General features: G+C 39.3%; 1 protein-coding gene across 4 annotated transcripts in view; it reads left to right on the top strand.

The window, feature by feature from the left end:
• daam1a (dishevelled associated activator of morphogenesis 1a) overlaps positions 1-25551 on the top strand; it is a 354302-nt gene that overhangs the window by 164832 nt on the left and 163919 nt on the right. For 3 of the 4 annotated variants that reach the window (XM_028821962.2, XM_028821963.2, XM_028821961.2), the window contains exon 2: positions 5286-5507. In XM_028821962.2, coding sequence (XP_028677795.1) covers positions 5325-5507 — 183 coding nt within the window. In that variant the 5' untranslated portion in view covers positions 5286-5324. The remainder of the gene's footprint in view (positions 1-5285; positions 5508-25551) is intronic. The other variant, XM_051919792.1, reaches the window with a different exon arrangement.

Genomic DNA, 25551 nt, shown 5'->3' with positions numbered 1-25551 from the left:
CAGCTTTGGTGAATATAAAAATAAATATTTTCTTGGCACACAGTGTATTGTATACATTTTTATTTTCACTTTATATGTTAATGTTCACGTCAGCTAAAAAAAAAAAAAACTTGTTAGGGTTGCACTGCTGCTTGTCAGAAAACTTTCAGTATTTAGTAGTATTTATTAGTGAAACGGAAAGTAACACATTTCAATCCGCTTGGGTACATGAAATTAAAATGAAGTCAATTTTTTTTTTTTTTTTGTGTAGAAATAGTTTAAAAATACACAACCCTACTCACATACTTGTGTGAATACATGACTATTTCTAAATAGCAAGCAGCCATTGTGTTACTGCGTGTGCATTTTTCCCACCTGGCTGTGTTTCATTATACACAAAGCAAATTGCTTTGACACCAGTAACTTTCCAAAAGAGATGTAACTGAATCTTTAAAAGCAAAAGAACTTTTCAGTTAGCTGGAAACTTAAAATAATAAATTAAATAAAAACTTCTATTTTATTATATTTAAAAAATTGTACAAATTACAGCCTTATAAATTTCTTGGAATACTTCTTTAAACCAGGAGCAGCATGATTATAAAACTGTTCACATCAGCAGTCCGCTCACATTTTTGGAGTCTGTGAGTGGCTCCCACACATAATGTGGTGGCACGTTGTTCACTTTTATTTTGTCTCTGCACTTTTCTGTGTCTGCCTCCTTGACTATCTCTTATGTTACCATTCTCATTGGGGTAGCTGCTTCTCTCTCATTTTATTTACAAGTTTCTACAGAGCAAGCTTCTGTTTTTGACAAGTAGATTATTAAACTGATGTGAAAACATTGACAGCAATGACTTTTCTGCCATTGCCCGTGAAAGGGTCAACAAGTCGTGTTACCACAGTCACACACTGTCTTTCCCTGGTGGGATTTTTTTCCAAACAGGGAATTGCTTAAGTGTGTATTTATTATATATGTCAGCAACTATCCTTTATTTGATGCCAGAGTTGGGTTTGCTAGACCTTGCACTGTGTGAAAAAGGCATCAACGGGAATAATTGTTCATCAATGGTTATGTTCTGCCCTTATTTAAAATGCATGATGCAATTCTGCACAAAGTGTATCATATATGTCTGATATAGCAGCAGAGATGTCATTATACTAAGTGCACTGCCAGCCTCAATTTATTGTGGGGAAAGGAGAACATGTGAAATGGCACATTTTGGATATGAAGCAAGACTTAGTGTGTGCAGGAGTTACAGCCTTCAGCCAAAGAACAAGTACTTGGTATAAATGTAATTTCTGGAGGGTTACAAAGATTTAAGGAATTTATATCTTGTTGAAGGTTTGGGGCATTCTAGAAGCAGATGGCCTGCTGCCACAGGAGGCATTACTGTCCTCCAGGCATTCTATGCAAAACAAGTCTGTAGGATCTCCAGGGTTTTCTAGGTGATGTTTTCATAGACATTGTGGACCTGAAAATGTGTACAAATATGAAAATAAACCCTCTGCTTTATTTGCTTGAGGTGCATGAAGATGCTGACACACATTTGAAATGGAACTTTGCGTGAGTGAAACACTGTTCAGGAAAATAAAAAATCATATCAATTGAGTACTCTTTATGTGTTCATGTGATAGATAGATAGATAGATAGATAGATAGATAGATAGATAGATAGATAGATAGATAGATAGATAGATACATACATACATACATACATACATACATACATACATACATACTTTATTAATCCCAATGGGAAATTCACATTCTTCAGCAGCAGCATACTGATACAATAAATAATATTAAATTAAAGAATGATAATAATGCAGGTGAAAAACAGACAATAACTATGTATAATGTTAAATGTTAACGTTTACCCCCCCCGGATGGAATTAAAGAGTCGCATAGTTTGGGGGAGGAATGATCTCCTCAATCTGTCAGTGGAGCAGGACAATGACAGCAGTCTGTCGCTGAAGCTGCTCTTCTGTCTGGAGATGATACTGTTTAGTGGATGCAGTGGATTCTCCATAATTGGTAGGAGCCTGCTGAGCGCCCTTCGCTCTGCCACAGATGTTAAACTGTCCAGCTCCATGCCAACAATAGAGCTTGCCTTCCTCACCAGTTTGTCCAGGCGTGAGGCGTCTTTCCTCTTAATGCTGCCTCCCCAGCACACCACTGCGTAGAAGAGGGCGCTCGCCACAACTGTCTGATAGAACATCTGCAGCATCTTATTGCAGATGTTGAAGGACGTCAGCCTTCTAAGGTAGTATAACCGGCTCTGTCCTTTCTTGCACAGCGCATCAGTATTGGCAGTCCAGTCTAATTTATCATCCAGCTGCACTCTCAGATATTTATAGGTCTGCACCATCTGCACACAGTCACCTTTGATGATCACTGGGTCTATGAGTTGTCTGGGCCTCCTAAAATCCACCACCAGCTGTTTGGTTTTGCTGGTGTTCAGGTGTAGGTGGTTTGAGTCGGACCATTTAACAAAGTCCTTGATGACGTTCCTATACTCCTCCTCCAGCCCATTCCTGATGCAGCCCACGATAGCAGTGTCATCAGCGAACTTTTGCACATGGCAGGACTCCGAGTTGTATTGGAAGTCCGATGTATATAGGCTGAACAGGACCGGAGAAAGTACAGTCCCCTGTGGCGCTCCTGTGTTGCTGACCACAATGTCAGACGTGCAGTTCCCAAGATGCACATACTGAGGTCTGTCTTTAAGATAGTCCACGATCCATGCCACTAGGTATGAATCTAATCCCATCTCTGTCAGCTTGTCCCTAAGGAGCAGAGGTTGGATTGTGTTGAAGGCGCTAGAGAAGTCTAGAAACATAATTCTTACAGCACCACTGCCTCTGTCCAAGTGAGAGAGGGATCGGTGTAGCATATAGATGATGGCATCCTCTGCTCCCACCTTCTCCTGATATTCAAACTGCAGAGGGTCAAGGGCGTGTTGAACCTGTGGCCTAAGTGGTGAAGCAGCAGCCTCTCCATGGTCTTCATCACATGTGATGTCAGAGCAACAGGCCGAAAGTCATTCAGCTCACTAGGACGTGATACCTTTGGGACTGGGGTGATACAAGATGTTTTCCAAAGCCTCGGGACTCTCCCCTGTTCCAGGCTCAGGTTGAAGATGCGCTGTAGAGGACCCCCCAGCTCCGATGCACAGACCTTCAGCAGTCGTGGCGATACTCCATCTGGACCCGCTGCTTTGCTGGCACGAAGTCTCCTCAGCTCTCTGCTCACTTGCGCTGTTGTAATTATGGGTGGGGATGTCTTTCCTATGCTGGTATCAGAAGAAGGATGTGTGGAGGGTGCAATACTCCGAGGTGAGTGTGAGAGTGGGTTATGGTGGTCAAACCTGTTAAAGAAGTTGTTCATTTGGTTTGCTCTCTTCACGTCTCTCTCGATGGTGGTACCCCGCTTCGAGCTGCAGCCAGTGATGATTTTCATCCCATCCCACACTTCCTTCATGCTGTTATTCTGCAACTTCTGCTCCAGCTTTCTCCTGTACTGCTCCTTCGCCGCCCTGAGCTGGACTCGGAGTTCCTTCTGCACGCGCTTGAGCTCATGCTGATCACCGTCTTTAAAAGCCCTTTTTTTCTGGTTCAAAAGGCCCTTGATGTCACTTGTAATCCATGGCTTGTTGTTAGCATAGCAGCGTACTGTTCTTACTGGAACTACAATGTCCCCCCTTAATGGTGCCTCATGCATGACCCAAGAGTCATATTCCAGTTGCTTTCCAGCTTCAGCATCATGCAGATTTGTCTATTATTTTCTTCATCACACAGTGTTAAACAATGAGAGCGAATATAAGTTTGAAATTTTTCCAGTTGTGTTTCTAGTGTTAGCTGTGCTGGTTGAAGTATCAAAGATTTGAACATCTTTTTCTACAGCAAGAAAGACTAGAGTGATTGGCCATGAATACTGAATCTTAAAATTTAGCTTTACAACGCAAAGTTAGACAATGAAAATGTTGGTTAACACTGTTATAAAATTGAAGGGTCCAAATAGGCAGCAACTTTATAAAGAACGTACTTAAAGTAAAAAAAAAATAATTTTATATTTTGGAGTCGCAAGTTAAAATCAGAAACCTTATAAAAGTTGTGGAAAGTAAATGAGTCTGTCTGTCTTGGCACCTGAGAGGTGTGATGTGTTGCGTGTTCTTTAGACATGCAGTAAGAATTTCACTCTACATTGTACATGTGTCAGTACTTTTACACAAGAATTCTTTTGTGTGTGTGACAGTGTCAAAATGACATGTGTTGGTGAATGAAAGATGCACGAGGCTGATCAGCAGTTGCAGAAAATCCTTACTTCACAGTTGATGCCAATCAAGTAACAGTCACCAGGAACTTAATGAAGAACTTGCATACTTTTTTTGCTTCATATTTTTTAATTAGGTTATTTAATAAAATGTACTATAAAATATTATCATGCGGAGTGACTAAGGTTTAGGATTTGTTAAATTCTAGATCAATATATGGAATTGAGACTTTTTCTCAGAATAACATGCAGAATTTTTCCTCATGTTTCCCTGTCTTGAGTCACAACCTTTGCTTTATTTCTTTTCCACTCCTTTCATTTTGTGTTTCTTTCAAAACACTCTCTAGGTCAGTGTCAGAGTATTTGTTCAGTTTTCAGTTTCACGACAGATGTGTGGAGTATTTAGTATCTGGAATTGGAGCTGCTTCTGCTTGGTAGAGCAAAAGTCTTAAAACTTCTGCTGTGCTTTATGGAGTAGTTCATTATACAGATGCTGCCATAGAAGTCTTTATATTTTGTTCACCATAAGGATTTTCTGATGTGTGAATAATTGTACAGCTTTCTATACATGCAATGTATTTTGGAGTGCAGCTGATGTTCTGATTATTTTAATCAAGATGTGGTTTTCTGATTTTTGTTGCTGTATCATTCTAGATCCCATCTTTGCTTTATAGCATTTGTCTCAGAGCTACTAATATGTGCTTTTGTCAATGTATATTCCTAATCAGTATGGAATAGGAATTGGTTTGTATTATATAAGTGACAACACTCTGACCTTACAAACTGTACACTTCTTGAAAAAGCCAATACCTTGAAAAGCCACCTAATTGTGTGTTCTGGGCCTACTCAAGGATTTTGATCATTTCAGAAAATCTTTTTCCACATTTGCTGCACAAATTGTGGCTAAGATATTCTTTAGATGTGTGGTTACTTGGCCTCATTTGTATTTTTGTTATCTAAACAAATAAATCAGCCCATAATTTATAAGACGTTTCCACTGCTAACCTATTGCATTTTTCTTTTTTCCTTTCCAGGTATCAGTAAATGAACTGAGGTCCAAAAGATTTGGCATCATGGCCCCTCGAAAGCGAGCTGCGAGGGGGGTCTCCTTCATTTTCTGTTGCTTCAGAGGGAGTGACCACCCCGAAATTACCTATCGCTTGCGAAATGACAGCAACTTCGCTTTGCATACCATGGAGCCAGCACTACCCATGCCTGCCCAGGATGAACTGGATGCCATGTTCCTGGAGCTTGTGGTAAGTTTGTGTTTTATTCTTATGGTGCTTACAAATGTCAGTACTAGATGATGATTGGATTTCCGGATACAGTGGAACCTCGGTTGTCGAACGACTCTCATCTCGAACAAATCAGTTTCTGAACACATTTTCTGAACAAAAGACTGGTTTCTGAGCAGAATCTCAGTTCCCAAACAGACAAACCAGCATCCATATTCTCTGCGGGCTCAGATGTGCGTGGGAAGAGTGGCAGTTACATTGCACTCCCCACTCAGTGCAGACTCTTCCTTTTCTGAAAAACTCAGTTTTCTAAAAGCACACAAAGCAATAGTTTCTCACATAAACCAACGTAAAATATCTGTTGCTGTATGCAGTGCGCTGTTGCTGTGTGTTCACCGTCTCCAGCTGCAGGGGGGATTAGCAGCACGCACAAAACAATGATTTCACACATAAATCGACATAAACGTCTTGCTCATTCTGTGGCCGCTCTTACTTCATGCTCATCATTTCTGGCTACAGCAGTTGTGGTTGCCTTGGATGGGAGGCAGTGGTGGAGGTCGCAGCGCAGTCATCCCAGGCAGTCGTCGTTGTAGGCGCATCGGCTAATCTAACATATTCAGCACTACGATCATCTGGGGACCGATCAGCTGTTGCTGGTACCTCAATTTCGTTTTCATTCTTGATCTCCAGATCACTTGAACCAAAATCTTAATCTGACCATTAAGAGTCCAATTCAAAACAGTAAAATATATGCAGAAAGTAATCCACTAAGTATTTCATGTCGCTCTCTCACCAGTTGTCAGTGCCATTCTTGCCATTGTTTTCTCTTCACTACCCACGCAGATGCAGAGAATTAGATATCAAGTCAATGAGTCTAACATTCCTCCAAGCAAAGAGAAACTACATTTACTATAATTGCATGAGTTTTTGATGTTTATAGGTGATTTTCGCCTTTATCCCCCATGTCAACAAAAATTGACATCAGCCCAATGAGCCACCATGGGGCCAAAGAACTTCTCTGTACAGGTAATGTGAACTTAAATTTTCATTTAGATTTTATCTATTTATTGTGTTTATTCTTTTGTGTAAGATATTATGCATTTACATTGGTTTTTCTGTATGATTTTATGCATGAAGTACTGTTACAAAGGTTTAAATAAGCAATCATCTGCGGATCAGGAATGGAATAATCGATTTTACATTAATTCTTATGGGAAAATGGCTTCAGTTTTCAAACAAATCAGTTCCTGAACAGCCTTTATGAATGAACTAGACATTAAGCCCATTACAATAATGGGCGCTAGAATAGTAGTGCATAAACATTAGTAGGAACAGTCCATATGGCAAAGGACCGTTTATTTTCTGTTACAGTAATACTGGCTTGTATGTGGCAGTAATATGCGTCACTGTATTGTGTGCCTTTAATTTTCTCTCACAGTAATACGTCTCTCCAGCAAGTATTTTAATCTGTGCTGGCGTGCAGCTGATTATTGTATGTATGGCGTCTCCCCAGCAACGGATTTTATGTGCGTGAAAATAAATCTACTTTTAAAAGTCATCCTATTGTAATATCATGAAAATTCATATATTTAGGAAAACACTTTACCGGGCCAGGTTTGTTAATCGCAAATTTGACATCCTCAGAGTGAACACTTTCACAACAACAAACACTAATCCCACCTCTTTGGGGAAGCTGGTCTCCGCGTCTCAGTACCCGATTGGATTTTTCGTGTGTTATGTTTTAGGTCTTACCTCATTTACCGAAATTCGATTGGATCATCCGCGCGATATTTTATAGGTCCTGCCCTCTCTGTCTTGTGTGACGCGTCAGTCGGCCTTTGAAGTGTCGCAGCGTGCCCCGCACATGCACACTTCACCAGAAGACACACACACACGGACACATAGACGCACACAGGGATTTTATTAAAGAGAATTGTGCACTGCAACCAAGGTTCGACTGTATTCTATACTTTTAAGTAGTTATGTTGATAAAGAGCAGTTAAGAATTTTGACGCTCGTATGGGCTTGTTTAATAATGGCACAATTTAATAATTTTATGTTACATATACAGTGCTTTTAGAAATTATTCAGACCCATTCACTTTTTTCACATTTTATTATTTTGTAACCCTCTGCTAAAATAGTTTAAACAATTTTTTTCCCTCATGAGACAGCACTAAATACCTCAGAATGACAAAGTGAAAACAAGATTTTAGACATTCTTGCAAGTTTGTTAAAAATAAAAACTGAAATATCCCAGTGACACAAGCATTTAGTAAGGTCTTTTAATGGGGATTTTGTGCCACTCTTCCCTGTAAGTCTTCTCAATATCTGATGGAGACCTTCAGTGGACAGCTTTTTTCCAGGTTCTTTAGAGATGTTCGATTGGGCTCAACATTCATAAAGTTGACCAAAAGTCATTCATGTGCCATCTTTGTGCTTGCGTTCATTGTTCTATTGGAAGGTGTACCTTCATCCCCGTCTAAGGTCCAGAGCAATCTCGAACGATTTTCATTAAGGATATCTCTGTTCTTTGCTCTGTTAAGTTTTCCCTCAACCCTGTCTAGCATCCCAGTCTGTACCGCAAAAAAAGAACCCTCGCAAATTCATTGCTGGAATGGTGTTGCACAGGTGAGGAGTTGTGCCTAGTTTTCTCCAGACACTTGAAATTAACGCCAAACAGTTCAATCCTGTTTTTTTCAGACCAGAGAATCTTGTTTCTCATAATCTGAGAGTCTTCAGGTGCCCTTTTACAAACCCCAAGCGGGCTTCCGTGTGCCTGTTACTAAGAAAAGGCTTCTGTCTGGCCACTCTCCCATAAATCTCAAATTAGTGTTGTGTTGCAGTGGTGGGTTGCTCTTCTGGAAATTTCTCCTGTCTCCACACAGGTTCTTCTGTGCTCCGGCAGCGTGACCATCAAGTTCTTGGTCACCTCTCTCCCACGATTGCTTGGTCAGTCATCTAGCTGTATGAAGAGTCACCATTGTTCCAGACTTATTTAAGAACTGTGTACTTTTGGGAAACTTCAGTTCTGCCGAATTTTCGTTGCCTTTCCCAGATCCATGAATTGACCAGAATCCTCTCTCTGAGCTGTTCAGGCATAAACTCCTTCGACCTCATGGCTTGGTTTTTGCTCTGATAGACATTGTGAACTAGTGATGAGTGTGTGCCTTTCCTAATCAGGTGTGTTCAGTTGAATTGGGCACAGGTGGACTCCATGGAAGGTGTGGAAACATCTCAATGACGATCAATAAAATGGGATGCACCTGAAACAGATTACAAGTGTTATAGTGAAGGGTCTGAATGCTTGTATCAATGTGAGATTTCAGTTTTTATTTTAATTAAATTTACAAAAATTTCTAAAACCCTGTTTTCACAATGTCATTCTGGAGGAATTGAGTGCTACTTGATGAGGGAAAAATGAAACAATTTTAGCGTAAGGTTGTAACATAACAAAATGTGAAAAAAGTGAAGGGGTCTGAATAATTTCTGAAGACAATTTATAAGCACATTGAATGTTTGTGTAACTGCAATTATTGAAGCTATGCAAGTTTTTGATTTCACATATACTATTTTCTTTTTTTTTATAGTATTACAAAAACATAAACACTTAACTGATTAAATCTTGCCTGCTTCAGTTTTATCGAGTTTGCATCCACTGTGCTGCCTGTGTCCAGTGATGTTGACATCTTATGATATTATCTTAGAAGTTTCCAATATTAGAAACATTTTACATCATACATACTCCTTTCCAACAACCAATGCCATCTTTACAAATAGGATTTTTTTTTTGCTTGCACAAATCAAATATTTGCAGTAGGATTCATCCTTAATGTTTCTTATCCTGGTGTTTTCCTGTTCTGTTGCCAGGATTTTACTGGCATACAAAAATAAAGTAATGCTGCTGAGTCTTATTTGATCAAAGTCACTGGCAGAGCCAAGCAGAACTTGTCCATCTGTAATGGTCCTTCTGAGTATAGGAATTCTGCCACATTGCTGAGCTAACGTAACCTTCTTGTCATGACATTTTTATTTAATAATTTATATGAAATTTTTAACAGACTTAATGTGGGAAAGGCTCTAGGCATCATAATCTGTGCTCAAATTAATTTTATAGTCTTATGCTCACTGCATCTTGAAGTCCCCCTTTCTAATAGCTTGTTCATTGTATCTTGCTGGGGTGCAGACCTGCACTAGGACTTGCACTTCTGCAGTGTGTTCAGTCATTTGCAGCTGGAGCTCATGCTATGTGTGCTCAGCTGCTGAACAAAATAAGACAGGCAGTCTTTATTTTAGGGATTGTCTTTTCTATCATTATAACAAAGGCACTGTGGAAAGTGTTAACAACACTGTGCTTGTAATACTAGGTCTGTTTGTCATCCTCAAGTTTGGCAGTTTCAAAAACTCGATTCCCTTGAGACCTAAAAAGGATATACAAGTCCAGCAAAGGCTTTATGTTTTGGGAATGGGATCAAAGTAGGGAGAAACAAAACAAAACATTCATCACAAATGAGAACAAGACTTGAGCTTCCCTGCGTGGATCTAATTAAATGTCAAGAGGCTTCCTAATATCGCACGTTATAACAGTTTCTCATTCTCTTATTATAACAATGATAACATAACATCCCTCCAATTAAGTGATAAATGTGCATAGAGGAAAAAAAATTAACAAGTGATTTAATGAAGTAGAAAATTAGTACACAAATAAAATCAAGAATTGTGTGATCATGTAAGTTTGTATCCCACAGTTCCCATTACACCAATACTATTTGTAGTATATTTGTACAGTATACTGCCATGCATTTTTTTGCCATACATGACATTCCTTACAGTTCCTTACACATATTCATGAAGAAAATAAAGTGAATGAAAGGGGGAGTGGTGGCTCTGAGGCTAGGGATCTGCACTGGCAATCGAAAGGTTGCTGGTTCGAATTCCGTAAATGCCAAAAGAGACTCTGCTCTGTTGGGCCCTTGAGCAAGGCCCTTAGCCTGCAATTGCTGAGCGCTTTGAGTAGTGAGAAAAGTGCTATATAAATGTAAATAATCTCTCTCTCTCTATATATATATATATATATATATATATATATATATATGTATGTAAAAGACTAAGTCGCCCGACCATGGGGTACGCACGCACGCAAGACAGAGCCCTACGCACGCACGCAAGACACAGCCCCACCCGCCAACTCTAACCCTCCTCCCGCGTCATGGGAAAAAGCCCTTTCACCACGAACTTTAAAACGTGCCTTGCAGTCCAAAGCATTCGTATATCAAAGTGAATTTCCCCATAAGAAATAATGGAAACTGAGATGATTCGCTCCACAACCCAAAACTATTCATATAAAAATGATTAATACAAAATATAAAGTAAAAATACATAAAACAAATTAACCTGCACTTTACCTTTGAAAAGAATCATGGCTGGTGTGAGTGAGTTTCTCAACTCTTGTGGGATTCCACCCAACGGGACGACACGTGGAAGAGCGTCCCAAAGCAATCACAGTCTCCCAGCGCTGTAGCAGTTTGCCGTAAAAGCGAATCCGAAAAGAACGCGGACATGCTATAAGCGCCTGCCATCGATGGGTGATACAAGAACAAGGAACATTATAAATGCGCAGGGCACAGTACTACTTGGCCGCGACCCTGCCTGACTGCTGTGTCTGTGTATAGGAGAGTGGCAGATCCCGCTACAATAAATAACCGCGCTGTTGCTGTTTCAAGCTGAATAAAGCTGGTGTTGCTAAAGTACTGAGACTCAGCTTCGTGTTTTGGGGTGCAAGACGGGACTCGCGCGTCACGTCACAGCATACACACACAGTCACAATGCTGTAGTAAACAGTATACGCTCGTACGGATGACTATATGAGTGAGGCACGCTGACTCAGACGGAGAATAGGAGACGTTTGCCCACAATCCCGCAGCGAGAGAGAGAAGAACCATCAGCTCAGTTGTGATCACATGATGCTCAGCAGACAAAGCGTATACGTACTACTCGTATTGCAAGACCTCGCTCGTTTATCAAGTCAAAATTTATTAAAAATTTTAGCTCGTCTTGCAAAACACTCGCAAACCAAGGTTCCACTGTGTGTGCATTTTAGTTTAATAGAGAAGCAAGAAGCTTACTTTAGTGGTTGTGGTGGTGTGGGGGTGTCAGCATTTAACTGGTCTACACATTATAGTTCACACACACACATTTTTTTATGACATATTATTCATGAAAAGCTAACACTACTCTGTAGGCACTGTTTGACTCCACTGACTAGTGCCAGTAAAAACCAGAACATGTCAATATCTCAACCATGATGAAAACAGAAGCAGTGTCTCTGAAATAAAACCAGAGTTTCCAAGAAGCAAAATTCACAAAATTTTGGAAAAAGCCACTTCATTTCCAAAACTTTTATCATCACACATCACTTTTAGGATTGGTGTCCGCTTGTGTCCCAAATTAATTAAATTAAGAATCTGTGCTCTTCTGAAAAGTCTATGGCAGTTGATAAGAGATGATATGCCAGATTGTTACTGTGGATAGACACACCCTATCCACAATGCTCACACACCTGCTCGCTTTATTTCTTCATCTATCTCTATGATTCTGTCACTTGTTCCCTCCTTTTTTTTTCTTCACTCCTTTTTCTTGTTTAAAAAGATGGTATGGAGTGGGTTATTGTGAAAGATTCGTTCAATATGTGGCTTCACATCAAAAGGACATCTTCAAATGTGGTTGTGTTTACTATTGGTCTCTTTGATTCTGGACCCTGATTTCTGTGTGTTGATGCGTTAATTCAGTGTGTGGGTGTGTGATGTGCTTTACATAGCAGATGTTCCTTGTTAGATGTGCCACCACATAAAATGCCCAGTATTCTGGCTTAATTTTAAAAATTGAGCATTGTGTTCTCAAAGTTAAAAACAGGAAGGCCTAATCAGATTTGTCTACATCACACTTACTGTATAAACAGGGTTTGTCCTAAAACTGACAAGCAGAATCAGATCACAATACCCATGCACACTATACAGCATAGTGCTTATACAGTTCCCTTGTGTTTGTAATTATTTTTACTTGTTTGAATAGTTTTCTAAGCCTTCACGTCCTTGCAAGCAATGCTTATGTGATGTCTTCTACAGTAGGAGAATCTAAGAAATCATTTTGAAATCATTCCAAAGTTTTACAGTTTCAGATTTTGCCTACTCCTGACAACATAGTTGAACATTACTAATTATCTCTTTAGCAAAGGTGTATGCTTTTTCGCTAGCATCCCATATTGTTCATGTTTGTGCAGCAATTCTGAAATGGCTAAAGAGTTAGCACGTTCTCACTCTTGGTCAACGACCTCTATAGTTCGTTTAAAGTGATCTTGGACCTCATATTAATCACTGTATGTATATTCAGCAACCTACTTGTCAGTCTTGATGTTACCATTGATACACCTTAGGAGGTTTTATGATGCATTATAATACACTAGCTTTCCCCTACGTGTCATTTTCAGACTTTATCGCAGACCTATTTCAGAATTTCTGCATTTGGGATGTTTTGACCTTCCTTTCTGATTCACTGCATGAGTTTTCATCCTGGTGTTTTAAGGTCATTTGAAATACCGAGAATTTTCACATGTGGTTTATTTTCTTGTATATCCACTCTGGTAATGCAATTTGTTTTACTTTAAAAAATTGTATTGTGCTATGACTTAACCTATTCAGAACTTTTTGGACCTTAAAGAAAGACGAAACAGGAGAAAGGCCCATACGGGAATGGGAAAGTTTTTCCAGTTGCTAGTGTGGGTAGACTGCCTCATAAGTATGCCCTGGCAGGAGTGTAAATGGGTTAGGTTTTTGTGAGATACAACTCTGTTCCCAAAGTCCCTTTGGAATGCACAGACCTGGGTGCAAGTGTGCAGTCCTCTCCTAGGACTTGAGAAGGCAGATAGCCCCCTGTAGACATATGAGATGCCGAGCTCTCTGGATAATGGAGGTTATGTGGGATAGGTAGAAGCCTGGGTAAACCGCCTTAAACTGGCAATTGACATTGCAGTAATGATCAGGTATTGCTTTGTTCCCTGCGGTCATTACTCAAGTATACATGCACTTTTTAAAAATTTTTTTTATTACTCTCAACATCTACTTTTTTTTTTTTTTTTTTATAATTTTATTGATTTTATTGTAATCATTCCATACAAATAAAGATCAATTTTTACAAAAAAAAAATAGGATTGAAAACAAGTCAACCCCCACCCCTGAAAAAGAGAGCATGGCCAATGGAGTAAAACGTAAAAATAAAAAAATTGATGAGTTTAATAGACGTATATAGATAATTGGAGAGAATCTACTTCTTCAGTGCTTTAAGAGCTTATTCTAAAATATTATTGATTAGATCCTGCCAGGTTTTGAAAAAGTTCTGCACAGATCCTCTAAGTGAGAATTAGATTTTTTCCAATTTCAAATTAATATAAAACATCAGTTACCCACTGATTTAAAAGAGGAGAGTTAGGATTCTTCCAGTTTAGCAAAATAAAAGTCTGCGTGCCAATAGTGTAGTAAAGGCAATCACAGTTTGTTTGTCCTTCTTCACTTTAAGCCCATCTGGAAGAACACCAAACACAGCTGTTAGTGGATTAGGAGGGATTGTGACACCAAGGCTATCTGAAAGGCACTTAAAAATGTTTTTCCAGAATGATGTTAATTTGGTGCAATGTCTACTTCTATCTATCTTAATACATAATTCGCCAGTCTCCTCACTCACTCACTCACGTCCGTCCGAAGCCGAATGTGCAGTCGCCTTCTGCGCACGTCGCCTTCTGCACATGTCCGAAGCCGAATGCGCAGTCGCCTTCTGCGCAGCTGCCCGAAAAACCTTACGAGACCGACATCGTGGCAGGCTTCGGATTTATGGCCGCGAAAATTCAAAGAGAAAGGCGACTACGGCCGCGAAAATTCAAAGAGAAAAGCGATTTCGATTAAAGCTCTAGAGGCCTGAAAGGCGATTTCGACTACAGCTCAAGGCCTAATTACGCATTCATTCAATACACCTATATCAGGTTTGTGGTGCGGAATGCGCAGTCGCATTCTGCGCATGTCCGAAGCCGAATGCGCAGTCGCCTTCTGCGCAGCTGCCCGAAAAACCTTACGAGACCGACATCGCGGCAGGCGGCGGATTTACGGCCGCGAAAATTCAAAGAGAAAGGCGACTTCGATTAAAGCTCTAGAGGCCTGAAAGGCGATTTTGACTACAGCTCGAGGCCTAATTACGCATTCATTCAATACACCGATATCAGGTTTGTGGTGCTTATACTTACTATATATTGTACTATTCCACTCGTGCCCGTTTCATCTTACGTTGTCGAAACGAGCTCTTTGTCTAGTTATATAATAAGACAATAAGGTCTCTGTGTCCGCCTGGTCCCTCAGAGTGATCCGATTGGTTGGTTTTGCTTTGGTTATGCAATTGAAAGGGGAATTTTGAATGTGGAGGAGTAAAGTTGTAGGTGGCATGGTGAGAGTCATGCTAAAACTTGGAAGTTCAAAGACAGGAATTATAAATGTGTACAGGAGGCAAGCAAGGTGCCTTGAAATGACAGCACCAGAGAGCAGGCCTTACGGGAACACACTTCATAAGAGCGAGTGCCATACAAGTAAGGTGCAATAAAGATGCATCAAGTATGTCTAATCTTGTCTGTGTAGCTACTACAACTGAGTTCTCCAGTGCTTCTAGGTGTGGAAACCAATATTTAATCTGTAATCTTTTATTATCTAGTTTATTCTCAAAGAAATGTATAAAGTCACTTCAGTCAGTTTTAAATGGAATTGTGTCAGACAATTCAAATTTCTTATGTGCTGGATTGGCACTTGTTTTAAATTTTGAGGATTGTTAACATTTTTGTTTACCAGAGCATGTCCTTAAGTGGAGAGTTTTATTTTCATTCCCTACAAGCTAGTAAACAAGCTTTTATTCATCAGTTTTTATATAATTTAAGAAACTAATTTGCAAAAGATTCCAGTATAATTAAACAGCGATTTAATGTCTTGTTCACTTGGTTTAAATATGAATGCATAAATTGTGTATCTGAGGCATTAATATGTAACAAAATGAATTATAGTCTCAGTATGTTGGATACAAGTTTTATCTTTTGAATTGATGAGAGAAAAGTACTTTTTAGATGTCCCTGGCATGGTGACTCCATTCGTAGGTTGCTGCATTCACAATATTATTGCTGGAGCTTGGGTGGAGTTTTAAATATTCACCAAGGCAGCCTCTTTTCCACATATTTTGGCATTAATTAGAAGGTCTTTCTTTCCCATTTTGAGGAGAGTTGTACTGTCACATTCTTACTTGTATGTCCAAACAAAATGCAACACCGTAGCTGAATGTATTGAAAGACATACAGTACATGTTCATAGAGCTTTTTATTTTTTTCAATTAGATCTTACGTGTTTGTTTTGTTTGTTTTTTTTCTATTTGATCTAACTTTTTATATAAGGTTTCTTTTCTATGGCATCAATAATTTTGAATTATTCTTAAGAAATAAAAATATTTAAGACAAATTAAGCAATTTTAGCTTCTTTTTGGAGTGCACACTAAACAGATGCTATGTAAGGTAATGTCTGGGGTCATTGTATTATGTCTGGGGTTAACTATTTTGAAAGACATGTAGGTGATATGACTTACAGTTGTGCTTGAAAGTTTGTGAACCCTTTAGAATTTTCTATATTTCTGCATAAATAGGACCTAAAACATCATCAGATTTTCACTCAGGTCCTAAAAGTAGATTAAGAGAAACCAGTTAAACAAATGAGACAAACATATTATACTTGGTCATTTATTTATTGAGGAAAATGATCGAATATTACATATTTGTCAGTGGCAAAAGTATGTGAACCTCTAGGATTAGCAGTTAGTTTGAAGGTGAAATTCGAGTCCGGTGTTTTCAATCAATGGGATGACAATCAGGTGTGTGTGGTCACCCTGTGTTATTTAAAGAACAGGGATCTATCAAGTCTGCTCTTCACAACACGTGTTTGTGGAAGTGTATCATGGCACGAACAAAGGAGATTTCTGAGGACCTCAGAAAAAGAGTTGTTGATACTCAACAGGCTGGAAAAGGTTACAAAACCATCTCTAAAGAGTTTGGACTCCACCAATCCACAGTCAGACAGATTGTGTACAAATGGAGGAAATTCAAGACCATTGTTACTCTCCCCAGGAGTGGTCGACCAACAAAGATCACTCCAAGAGCAAGGCGTGTAATAGTCAGCGAGGTCACAAAGGACCCCAGGGTAACTTCTAAGCAACTGAAGGCCTCTCTCATATTGGCTAATGTTGATGTTCATGAGTCCACCATCAGGAGAACACTGAACAACAATGGTGTGCATGGCAGGTTTCAAGGAGAAAGCCGCTGCTCTCCAAAAAAAACATTGCTGCTCGTCTGCAGTTTGCTAAAGATCACATGGACAAACCAGAAGGCTATTGGAAGAATGTTTTGTGGACGGATGAGACCAAAATAGAACTTTTTGGTTTAAATGAAAAGCATTTTGTTTGGAGAAAGGAAAACACTGCATTCCAGCATAAGAACCTTATCCCATCTGTGAAACATGGTGGTGGTAGTATCATGGTTTGGGCCTGTTTTGCTGCATCTGGGCCAGGATGGAACAATGAATTCTGAATTATATCAGAGAATTCTAAAGGAGAATGTCGGGACATCTGTCAATGAACTGAATCTCAAGAGAAGGTGGGTCATGCAGCAAGACAACAACCCTGAGCACACAAGTCCTTCTACCAAAGAATGGTTAAAGAAGAATAAAGTTAATGTTTTGGAATGGCCAAGTCAAAGTCTTGACCTTAATCCAATCGAAATGTTGTAGAAGGACCTGAAGCGAGCAGTTAATGTGAGGAAACCCACCAACATCCCTGAGTTGAAGCTGTTCTGTACGGAGGAATGGGCTAAAATTCCTCCAAGCCGGTGTGCAGGACTGATCGACAGGTACTGGAAACGTTTAGTTGCAGTTATTGCTGCAAACGGGTGGTCACACCAGATACTGAAAGCAAAGGTTCACATACTTTTGCCACTCAAAAATATGTAATATTCGATCATTTTCCTTAATAAACAAATGACCAAGTATAATATTTTTGTCTCGTTTGTTTAACTGGTTTCTCTTTATCTACTTATAGGACTTGAGTGAAAATCTGATGATGTTTTAGGTCATATTTATGCAGAAATATAGAAAATTCTAAAGGGTTCACAAACTTTCAAGCTCAATTGTACCTAGTGGGGTCTGAAACTGACGTCATAAATGTACTCACGGTTTTCCAGACTTGATGTAGGTCATTGACACAAGTACGGAAAGCAGCAGGAAGATAACGATATGTGGATTCTGATTGTTCTTGCAGTAAAGCTTTGTTTTACAATGCTTAAACCCATAGATAATGGAAAAGGTGACATTTAGGGGTCTTGCTGAAATGGTTCTGATCCCTAGCACACTTGAGGTACAAATGCCATTTATGAATGCTTTGAAATCACTTCAGTTTGTATATTAGTTTGGCACCTTCTGACTCACTATTGGTAGAGAACCCCCACATTGTGTTTTTTGGGGTACCACTATTTTAGACCAGAAAACCCCTCAATTTTAGGCAGTTTTTGGACCATATTTTGTGCATGCAACATGGCAAATTTCCAGGAAAATATTTGGCAAACAAGGTGACCTGCAAACGCAGCGATTCGCTGAGAACAATGAATTGTCAAATTTGTGCCGATCTGTTGATTAGCTAGAAAAGGTCCCATGAAATGTTAATGAGCATCTGTGGAGACTTCTACCTCTACGTGTGCCAGTATGAAAATGAATGAAGTGCAGTCTTCATTGTGAATTAACCTTTATACCATGTTCAAACAATAGCTCTCAGCTCATGGTTTTCATCAGTCCTTTTCAAATTTTTTTTCAGTGCAATGAAAAATTTTTGATGGACGAAGAGCATGTAAAACATGTAGGCTGAAGACTGTCCGGTCCTTGTAGTGGACTGGACACTTGTGGTTTTCATGGGTACTCTGGCCGTCTTGAATTTGTTTACATGTTGGCTTGAAATCTGCCCTATTGCAAACGGATAAAAAGTATAGGCATGTTATACGCTGCTAGATAGCTGATCATCTTCAGTTTTATGGACTGAATTAAATAACGAAAAAGAAAAAAAGAAACGTACAGTATGGTGGTTTAAGTAGAAGCATTTATATATTGGCCAGTTTTTAAGATTACAAGAATTGAGACAGTGTAAAATGGCTTAGCAGAATTCTTAGGAGTATTTGATAATTTGCATATTTTACAGAGAAAAGCCAAGCAAAATGACACCTTTTATTGGCTAACTAAAAAGATTACAATATGCAAGCTTTTGAGGCAACTTGCCTGAAGAAGGGTCCTGAGTTGCCTCGAAAGCTTGCATATTGTAATCTTTTTAGTTAGCCAATAAAAGGTGTCATTTTGCTTGGCTTTTCTCTACATTCATAATGGCTAACATGGTACAACACCCTAGTACTACATATTTTACAGTAGATTTTATTTCCCAGTATCATTTATATATTTGTTGTAGAAATAAACACATTTTATTTAAATCTTTTATTCATTTTATATTACTGTATGTTGTTTATTAAAATACAGGAATTCTTCCAATGCATGCTTTCAAGCTTCTGACAAAAAAAGGTGAAGAAAAATATCCTGCCATTAATTGCAGTGTCACACACTCTTTTATAGAAGCTATTGCTTAGTTGCTATAGGGCTAGGTTTGAAATTACAAGGCCACTGGCTCTATTATATGGAGTTGAGGCATGCATTGATCAAATTCTGAGAATATGCTCTATAGGCTTTAAGTAAATGAATGAATAGATAAGTAAAATTCATATTTTTGTTTGACAGCATATACTGTTGTAAATGGTCATGATCGAATGTATTAAAAAAAAAAAAAATCTGTTTTGCATATTGTCAGTATAGAGGTCACAGTTTTCACATGCTGAAGTGCTTTTTGTCACCCATTAAAGAAGTGATTAATGTCAATGTTTTCCTTGGGTCTGGGGGTTAAATAAGAAGGTGGCCACTGGGGATTAAATGACAACTTCATATTATCACCATGTTTATAATTCGTAACAGTCTAACAATTCACAGCGTAGGGGCTTGTGTTGAAAAGCCTTTCAGATGAGGTCACCATATCAAAGCAATCAACCTTCTCTCTTCTGCTTGTTTTATTAGAAACAGTGAGCTATGTTTTGCTAACCCTATGGAGCCTTGATTTCTTACACACTTATAGTCAATAATTATCTAAAACTCTTTACAATACTTTACTCATACTAATTAGGTCATGCTTACAGTCCTAAAACATTTATTTATATATTTATTTTTGATAAAAGTGCACTTTGAAAACCCACTCACCCTTCTTTTTGACTGCTCAGTGCAATGATGAAATGCTTATTGTTCCTGTTATCTGAAATTTTCAGGTCCAACTCGGGGAGCAGCAAACCTTTGTTCAGCCTGGGTTTTATTAAGTTGAAAATTTCCTGCTCGATTTAGAAAAGTGCTAATCCATGCTTAAGCCTTGCAAGTTAACACATACTTTAGTAAATCAGACAGTATGTGAAATGGGAAAGTCATGTATTTGAGTGTACCAAGTAAAAGTCTTCTGATATTATCTATATATATAATTCACTAAGCAGCCACCAGCGCAAGCAAGACACCCATGGAGCACGCAGGATGGAGCCACGTCCACCAAGTCTAAGACCATTGGATACGACGACAACTCGCAGAGCCACGCCCACCAAATCGGATGCAGCAACTCACAAAACACGGCGTCATTGGATATGACAACAACTCACAGAGCCATGCCTAGCAGCTCACAAAACAGGGCGTCATTCACGTTCGTCTCTGCTACACTCCACATGCACCTCTGAGCCACATTGACTTTTCATTATTCTTTTCGGTTATGACACACGACTGCGTCCACCATCGCAAACTGTTTTACACGCCATGGTCTTAGAGTTGGTGGGCGGGTCTCTGTGAGTTGCTCTTGCGAGCGGGCACATGACCAGGCGGTGTGTATGTCTTCGAGAACAAGGGTGGACGCGGCAGGACCATCTAAGAAGAGGCATGTTTGTCGCGGATGTGAATCGCTGTATGCGGCGTGTAAAACAGTTTGTTTGTTGCGGATGTGCATCACTGTATGCAGCGTGTAAAATAGTTTGCGAAAAGTATCCCATGGTCTTAGAGTTGGTGGGCGGGTGTCTTGCGAGCGGGCACATGACCAGGCAGTGTGTATGCTTTGAGAACGAGGGTGGATGCGGCAGGACCATCTAAGAAGAATCATGTTTGTCGCGGATGTGAATCGCTGTATGCAGCGTGTAAAACTGTTTGTCGCGGATGTGACTCGCTGAATGAGCGTGCGACGGCGGTCCTCCAGTTGTCAGTCATGGACAATTGTATGTTGCCCTCTCCAGAGTTCCATCTTTTCATTCACCTACAGTCGTATCCTCAAACATTTGGACAACTGTGTCTTTCAGGAAGTGTTCACTCATCAATACATAATTATGCGGCTTATGCTACGCCGCGGGTTGGCTAGTTATTATTATTATTATTATTGCTTAGCTTCCACTGAGTAACACAAATAGGAGAGACTGTAGCAGACTCCTTCACTATTGCCATATTGTTGTTGTATTATACTCAATGACCCCAAACAAGTCATCTTTCATGTTGGTGCTCCATTGTAATAAAAAGAAAAATCTAGCACACTCTCTTAAGCAAATCATTACTGTTAGTTGGTCCAGATTGAAACAATCCTGTCTCCTTTCCTCATTACTCTGTACACCCCCGACTATAAATATAACACCATATCATGCCCCTTGCAGAAATTCTCGGGCGATTCTGAGCTTATGGTTTGTACTGATTAAACAAAGTAGTTGCTTGGTACAGAAATAATTGTCTGCAACTTAACATCAGCAAAACCAAGAAACTGATTATCAATGTTCACCGCACCAAAGAGCCTCTTTGTTTGGTCACTATTGAGGAAGTAGATGTTGAGGTGGTGCACTCCTGCAAGGACTTGGAGGTCCACATCAATGACAGGTTGGACTGGTCTTGTGTGTAAGAAAGGGCAGAGCAGGCTCTTTTTTTCTTAGGAGACTGTACTGTTTTCATATGAATAGTGACTTCCTTTGCATCTTCTACAACTCTGTGATGGCCAGTGGAATTTTCTACACTGTGGTATGCTGGGCTGGTAACAAATTAATTAAAAGGGCAGACTCAGTTACGAGGTGCACATCCTCTTTCTGACACACCAATGACATTCAGTCAACAAAGTCTTCAACAGAAGTGTGTGAAGAAACACAACAGAGGCTCCTTTACACCAACAGCAATGCCTCACTGTGACTGGGTCTGTCAAGTCAGATGTTTTTTTACTTCTTTCCAATTTGTGTTCAGACCTAATTGTGTGCGCGGATATATATTTATTTATTTATTGAGCTTCTGTAAAAAGTCATGTTTCCCCTGGAGAAAAAGTTCTATTTATTTCTAAATCACTTATATATATTTCTCTTCTGGTTCGTCCTGCTTCCACTTCAAAACCGGTCCCACCCAGACGTAGCCGACACTGCATTTCTCAATTCCTATTCGTCCTCTTCCATGTCATGCAGAATACTGGCCTGCTGAGCGTAATACATCCAACAAGCACTCGAGGTGCTGCCACAACAGTAAAGTAGCTTTACCACCCTTGCGGGAGCCACCTGTGTCTTTACAACAGCTTCTTACACAGCAAACATCAGAAGCTAAAAATGATCGTGAACACATTCGAGAATACAACTCTTCTCTAGTGTTTGCTTCCATGGGTGCACAGATAACTCAACCTCCTGGCCACGGGCCATACTGTTTTAAAATACATGGGCAAATTTATCACCAAACCTCTCCACTATACGCTAACACTTCTACCTCTCCAGGATATGGACAGTTGTATGTTTTTGACACAGCGCAAGCTACTAAAGTACGCTTACAAAATAAAGCAAATTCTGCATGCAGCGAAAATGTACTTCTCCAGCTAGATTTCATGCTCAGAACCATCAACCCCTTTGCTAAAACATACAAACACATGCATGAATCGCTCAGTCCAATCCAACAGCATCTGTGCGAATGGTTTTCAAGGAAATCCCTAGGCAGGATTTACGATGATACAATGCCCCCACATGTCACACCGATGTTGCAGCGATTTTCGTCAGAGAAGATGGCGAACCGCCTGCCGAAAGGGACATTTGCATCTATCCCATAGGCAACTCCTGTAAACAGATTTCCTCTGATTCGCTCATTATGAATTGCGATCCTATGGTTTACCCACTTTTATTCCCTTACGGAGACATTGGCTGGCACATAGATTTACAACATGTTCCCGATAAAAGAACCGCCAAGCGAATAAGGCTTACTCAATGCCAATTTTACGTGTACAGATTAGCAATGAGGAATACATTTAGTATTTTGCACTCCAGCGGCAAACTAATCCAACAGTACATCATAGATGCGAATGTTAAAACAGAGGGCGCGCGTCTCAACTATCTCCGATTACATCAACAAGATCTGCGCATCGAACTATCAGACACACTGCAAGGAAACGCTGAAAATAGCAACGTTCGTGTAGGCAAAATGATCATATTACCGTCCACATTTCCAGGAAGTCCAAGATACATGCAACAAAACTATCAGGATGCCGTGGCCATAGTACGTAAATTCGGAAAGCCTGATTTATTTATACACTTACACTTTCACATGTAATCCTGCTTGGCCAGAAATTCTATATGCACACTGCGTCTTTCAAGAACTATTTATTTCTTCTTGATTTCTGAATTCCTTTCTCACCGTTTTCCGTTCCTATTCTTAAACTGCCGTATGCTACGGCGGGTGTCGGCTAGTTTCTATATAATTAATCCAACATGAATGTTACTATGATTGAACTATACCTTAAAGTGCCGGAGACTGAACACAGATGTATTGCGGATTGAATTTATCACATTTACGTGCTGGTGATTTTTTTAATCAATATTTAAAGGTTATGAATGCTTAGGTTTTTAATTCTAGTATACATTTAATGTGAAGCATTTTTACAAAACAGAATTAAAATGGCACTGATGGCAGAACTTTTTCAATTTAAAATGAAGAGGCAGGCAATGTTTGAAGCAAAAATGGATCTCATACTCATTTATTCTTATGTAATAAGACCTTAGGAAAGGCTTCTTTTGGTTTTTGTGACACTTCTAAAATATCAGTAGATAGGTTTATTCATTTCTGTGCAGTGTGTCATAATGACATGATGGTAAAATGACTTAAAATGAAAGATTCACATACAAAATATACAGTATAATATCAAGTCAAATGTGTCTCTGTTAAGCCCCTCTCAGACCACTCCAAAGTGATTTTGTGTTAGCAGGCTACATTGCAGAGATGAATAAACACCTTACTGATGTTTTGTAAGTGTTATGAAGAACCAAAAGAATGTTTGTTAAGGTCTTATTGCATAATAGTACAGTATATGTGTAATAGATACATTTGAAGTGTTCTTCAAATTTCACTTTTTTGATTTCGATTCAATGACATGGACATTCCAGTGAACTGATTTTGTCCTGAATCATTACTGTGGTTATATTTCAAAACTAACTCTAATCACAGTATTGGGTTTGATCAGTGTCATTCGATCCGATGTTATGCATGGTACAGACACATCTCATTGAAAATGATTATATTTTTGTTTACAGGTGCGTAAAATACATTATGTAAACCCAACAAAAACATAAATCTGACAGTTTGACTCTATTCCATCTTGTTTTATACTCTTATGTATGGAGAAAGTAACAAAGAATGTACTGTACATTGTACATTAGAAATTAATCCCTCTGAAAACTACTTAATCCAGTTTGATTGGCTTTTTTTAAACCTATCCCAGCACTGGCACATGGCAAGAACCAATGGGGTGGGTAGTCAGTCCATTGCAGCCCATACTTCTGGTTGACCTGATAATAATGTCACTGTGGATGAACCTGTAGAAAAATCAACACCGAAATGGGGAGAATATACAAACGCCATAAAGAGAATGGTGGGGCACATGCTGAATCTTACAGTGCAGTGTATTTAATAGTAGATATTGGTAAGCAAATACATGCTTTATACCACCTTTCAAATCTACCAGGGTGCTGAATCCATTGAGGATAATCAGATGTCGGTGTCACTACTGTCAACTAATTGGTCACTTATTCTAATATTTGTATGAAATTTACTCTTAACAAGTTTCCAGCTGTTTCCCAGTGTTCATAATGAACTCATTTTAAAGTCAACGTCTCGATCCATTGGACTAATTTCCTTCATAATTTTAAACACTTCAATCATGTCACCTCTTAATCTTCTTTTGCTTAAACCGAAAAGACTCAGCTCTGTTAATTTTTCTTTTTAATTCAACCCCTGTAGTTCCCCTGGAATCAGCCTAGTTGCTCCTCTCTTGGACCTTTTCCAGTGCTGCTATGTCCTTTTTGTAGCCTGGAGACCAAAACTGTACACAGGACTGCAGATGTGGCCTCACCAGTGTGTTATAAAGCTTGAGCAGAACCTCCTTGGACTTGTACTCCACACATCAGGGCGCTGTATAACCTCAGGGTTTTATATCTGTGTGTGTTTTATTTATTTATTTATATATACAGTTGCACTTGAAAGTTTGTGAACCCTTTAGAATTTTCTATATTTCTGCATAAATATGACCTAAAACATCATCAGATTTTCACTCAAGTCCTAAAAGCAGACAATGAGACATGAGACAAAAATATTATACTTTATTTATTAAGGAAAATGATGGAATATTACATATTTGTGAGTGCAAAAGTATGTGAACCTTTGCTTTCAGTATCTGGTGTGACCCTCCTTTGCAGAAATAACTACAACTAAACGTTTCCAGTAACTGTTGATCAGTCCTGCACACCGGCTTGGAGAAATTTTAGCCGATTCCTCCGTACAGAACAGCTTCAACTCTGGGATGTTGGTGGGTTTCCTTACATTAACTGCTCGCTTCAGGTCCTTCCACAACAT

The sequence above is a fragment of the Erpetoichthys calabaricus genome, chromosome 16 (genome assembly GCF_900747795.2).
Source record: "Erpetoichthys calabaricus chromosome 16, fErpCal1.3, whole genome shotgun sequence".
In the NCBI taxonomy this organism is placed as follows: domain Eukaryota; kingdom Metazoa; phylum Chordata; class Cladistia; order Polypteriformes; family Polypteridae; genus Erpetoichthys; species Erpetoichthys calabaricus.
The sequence above is the reverse complement of the archived record's forward strand: the minus strand, read 5'-3'. Positions and strand labels throughout refer to the sequence as shown.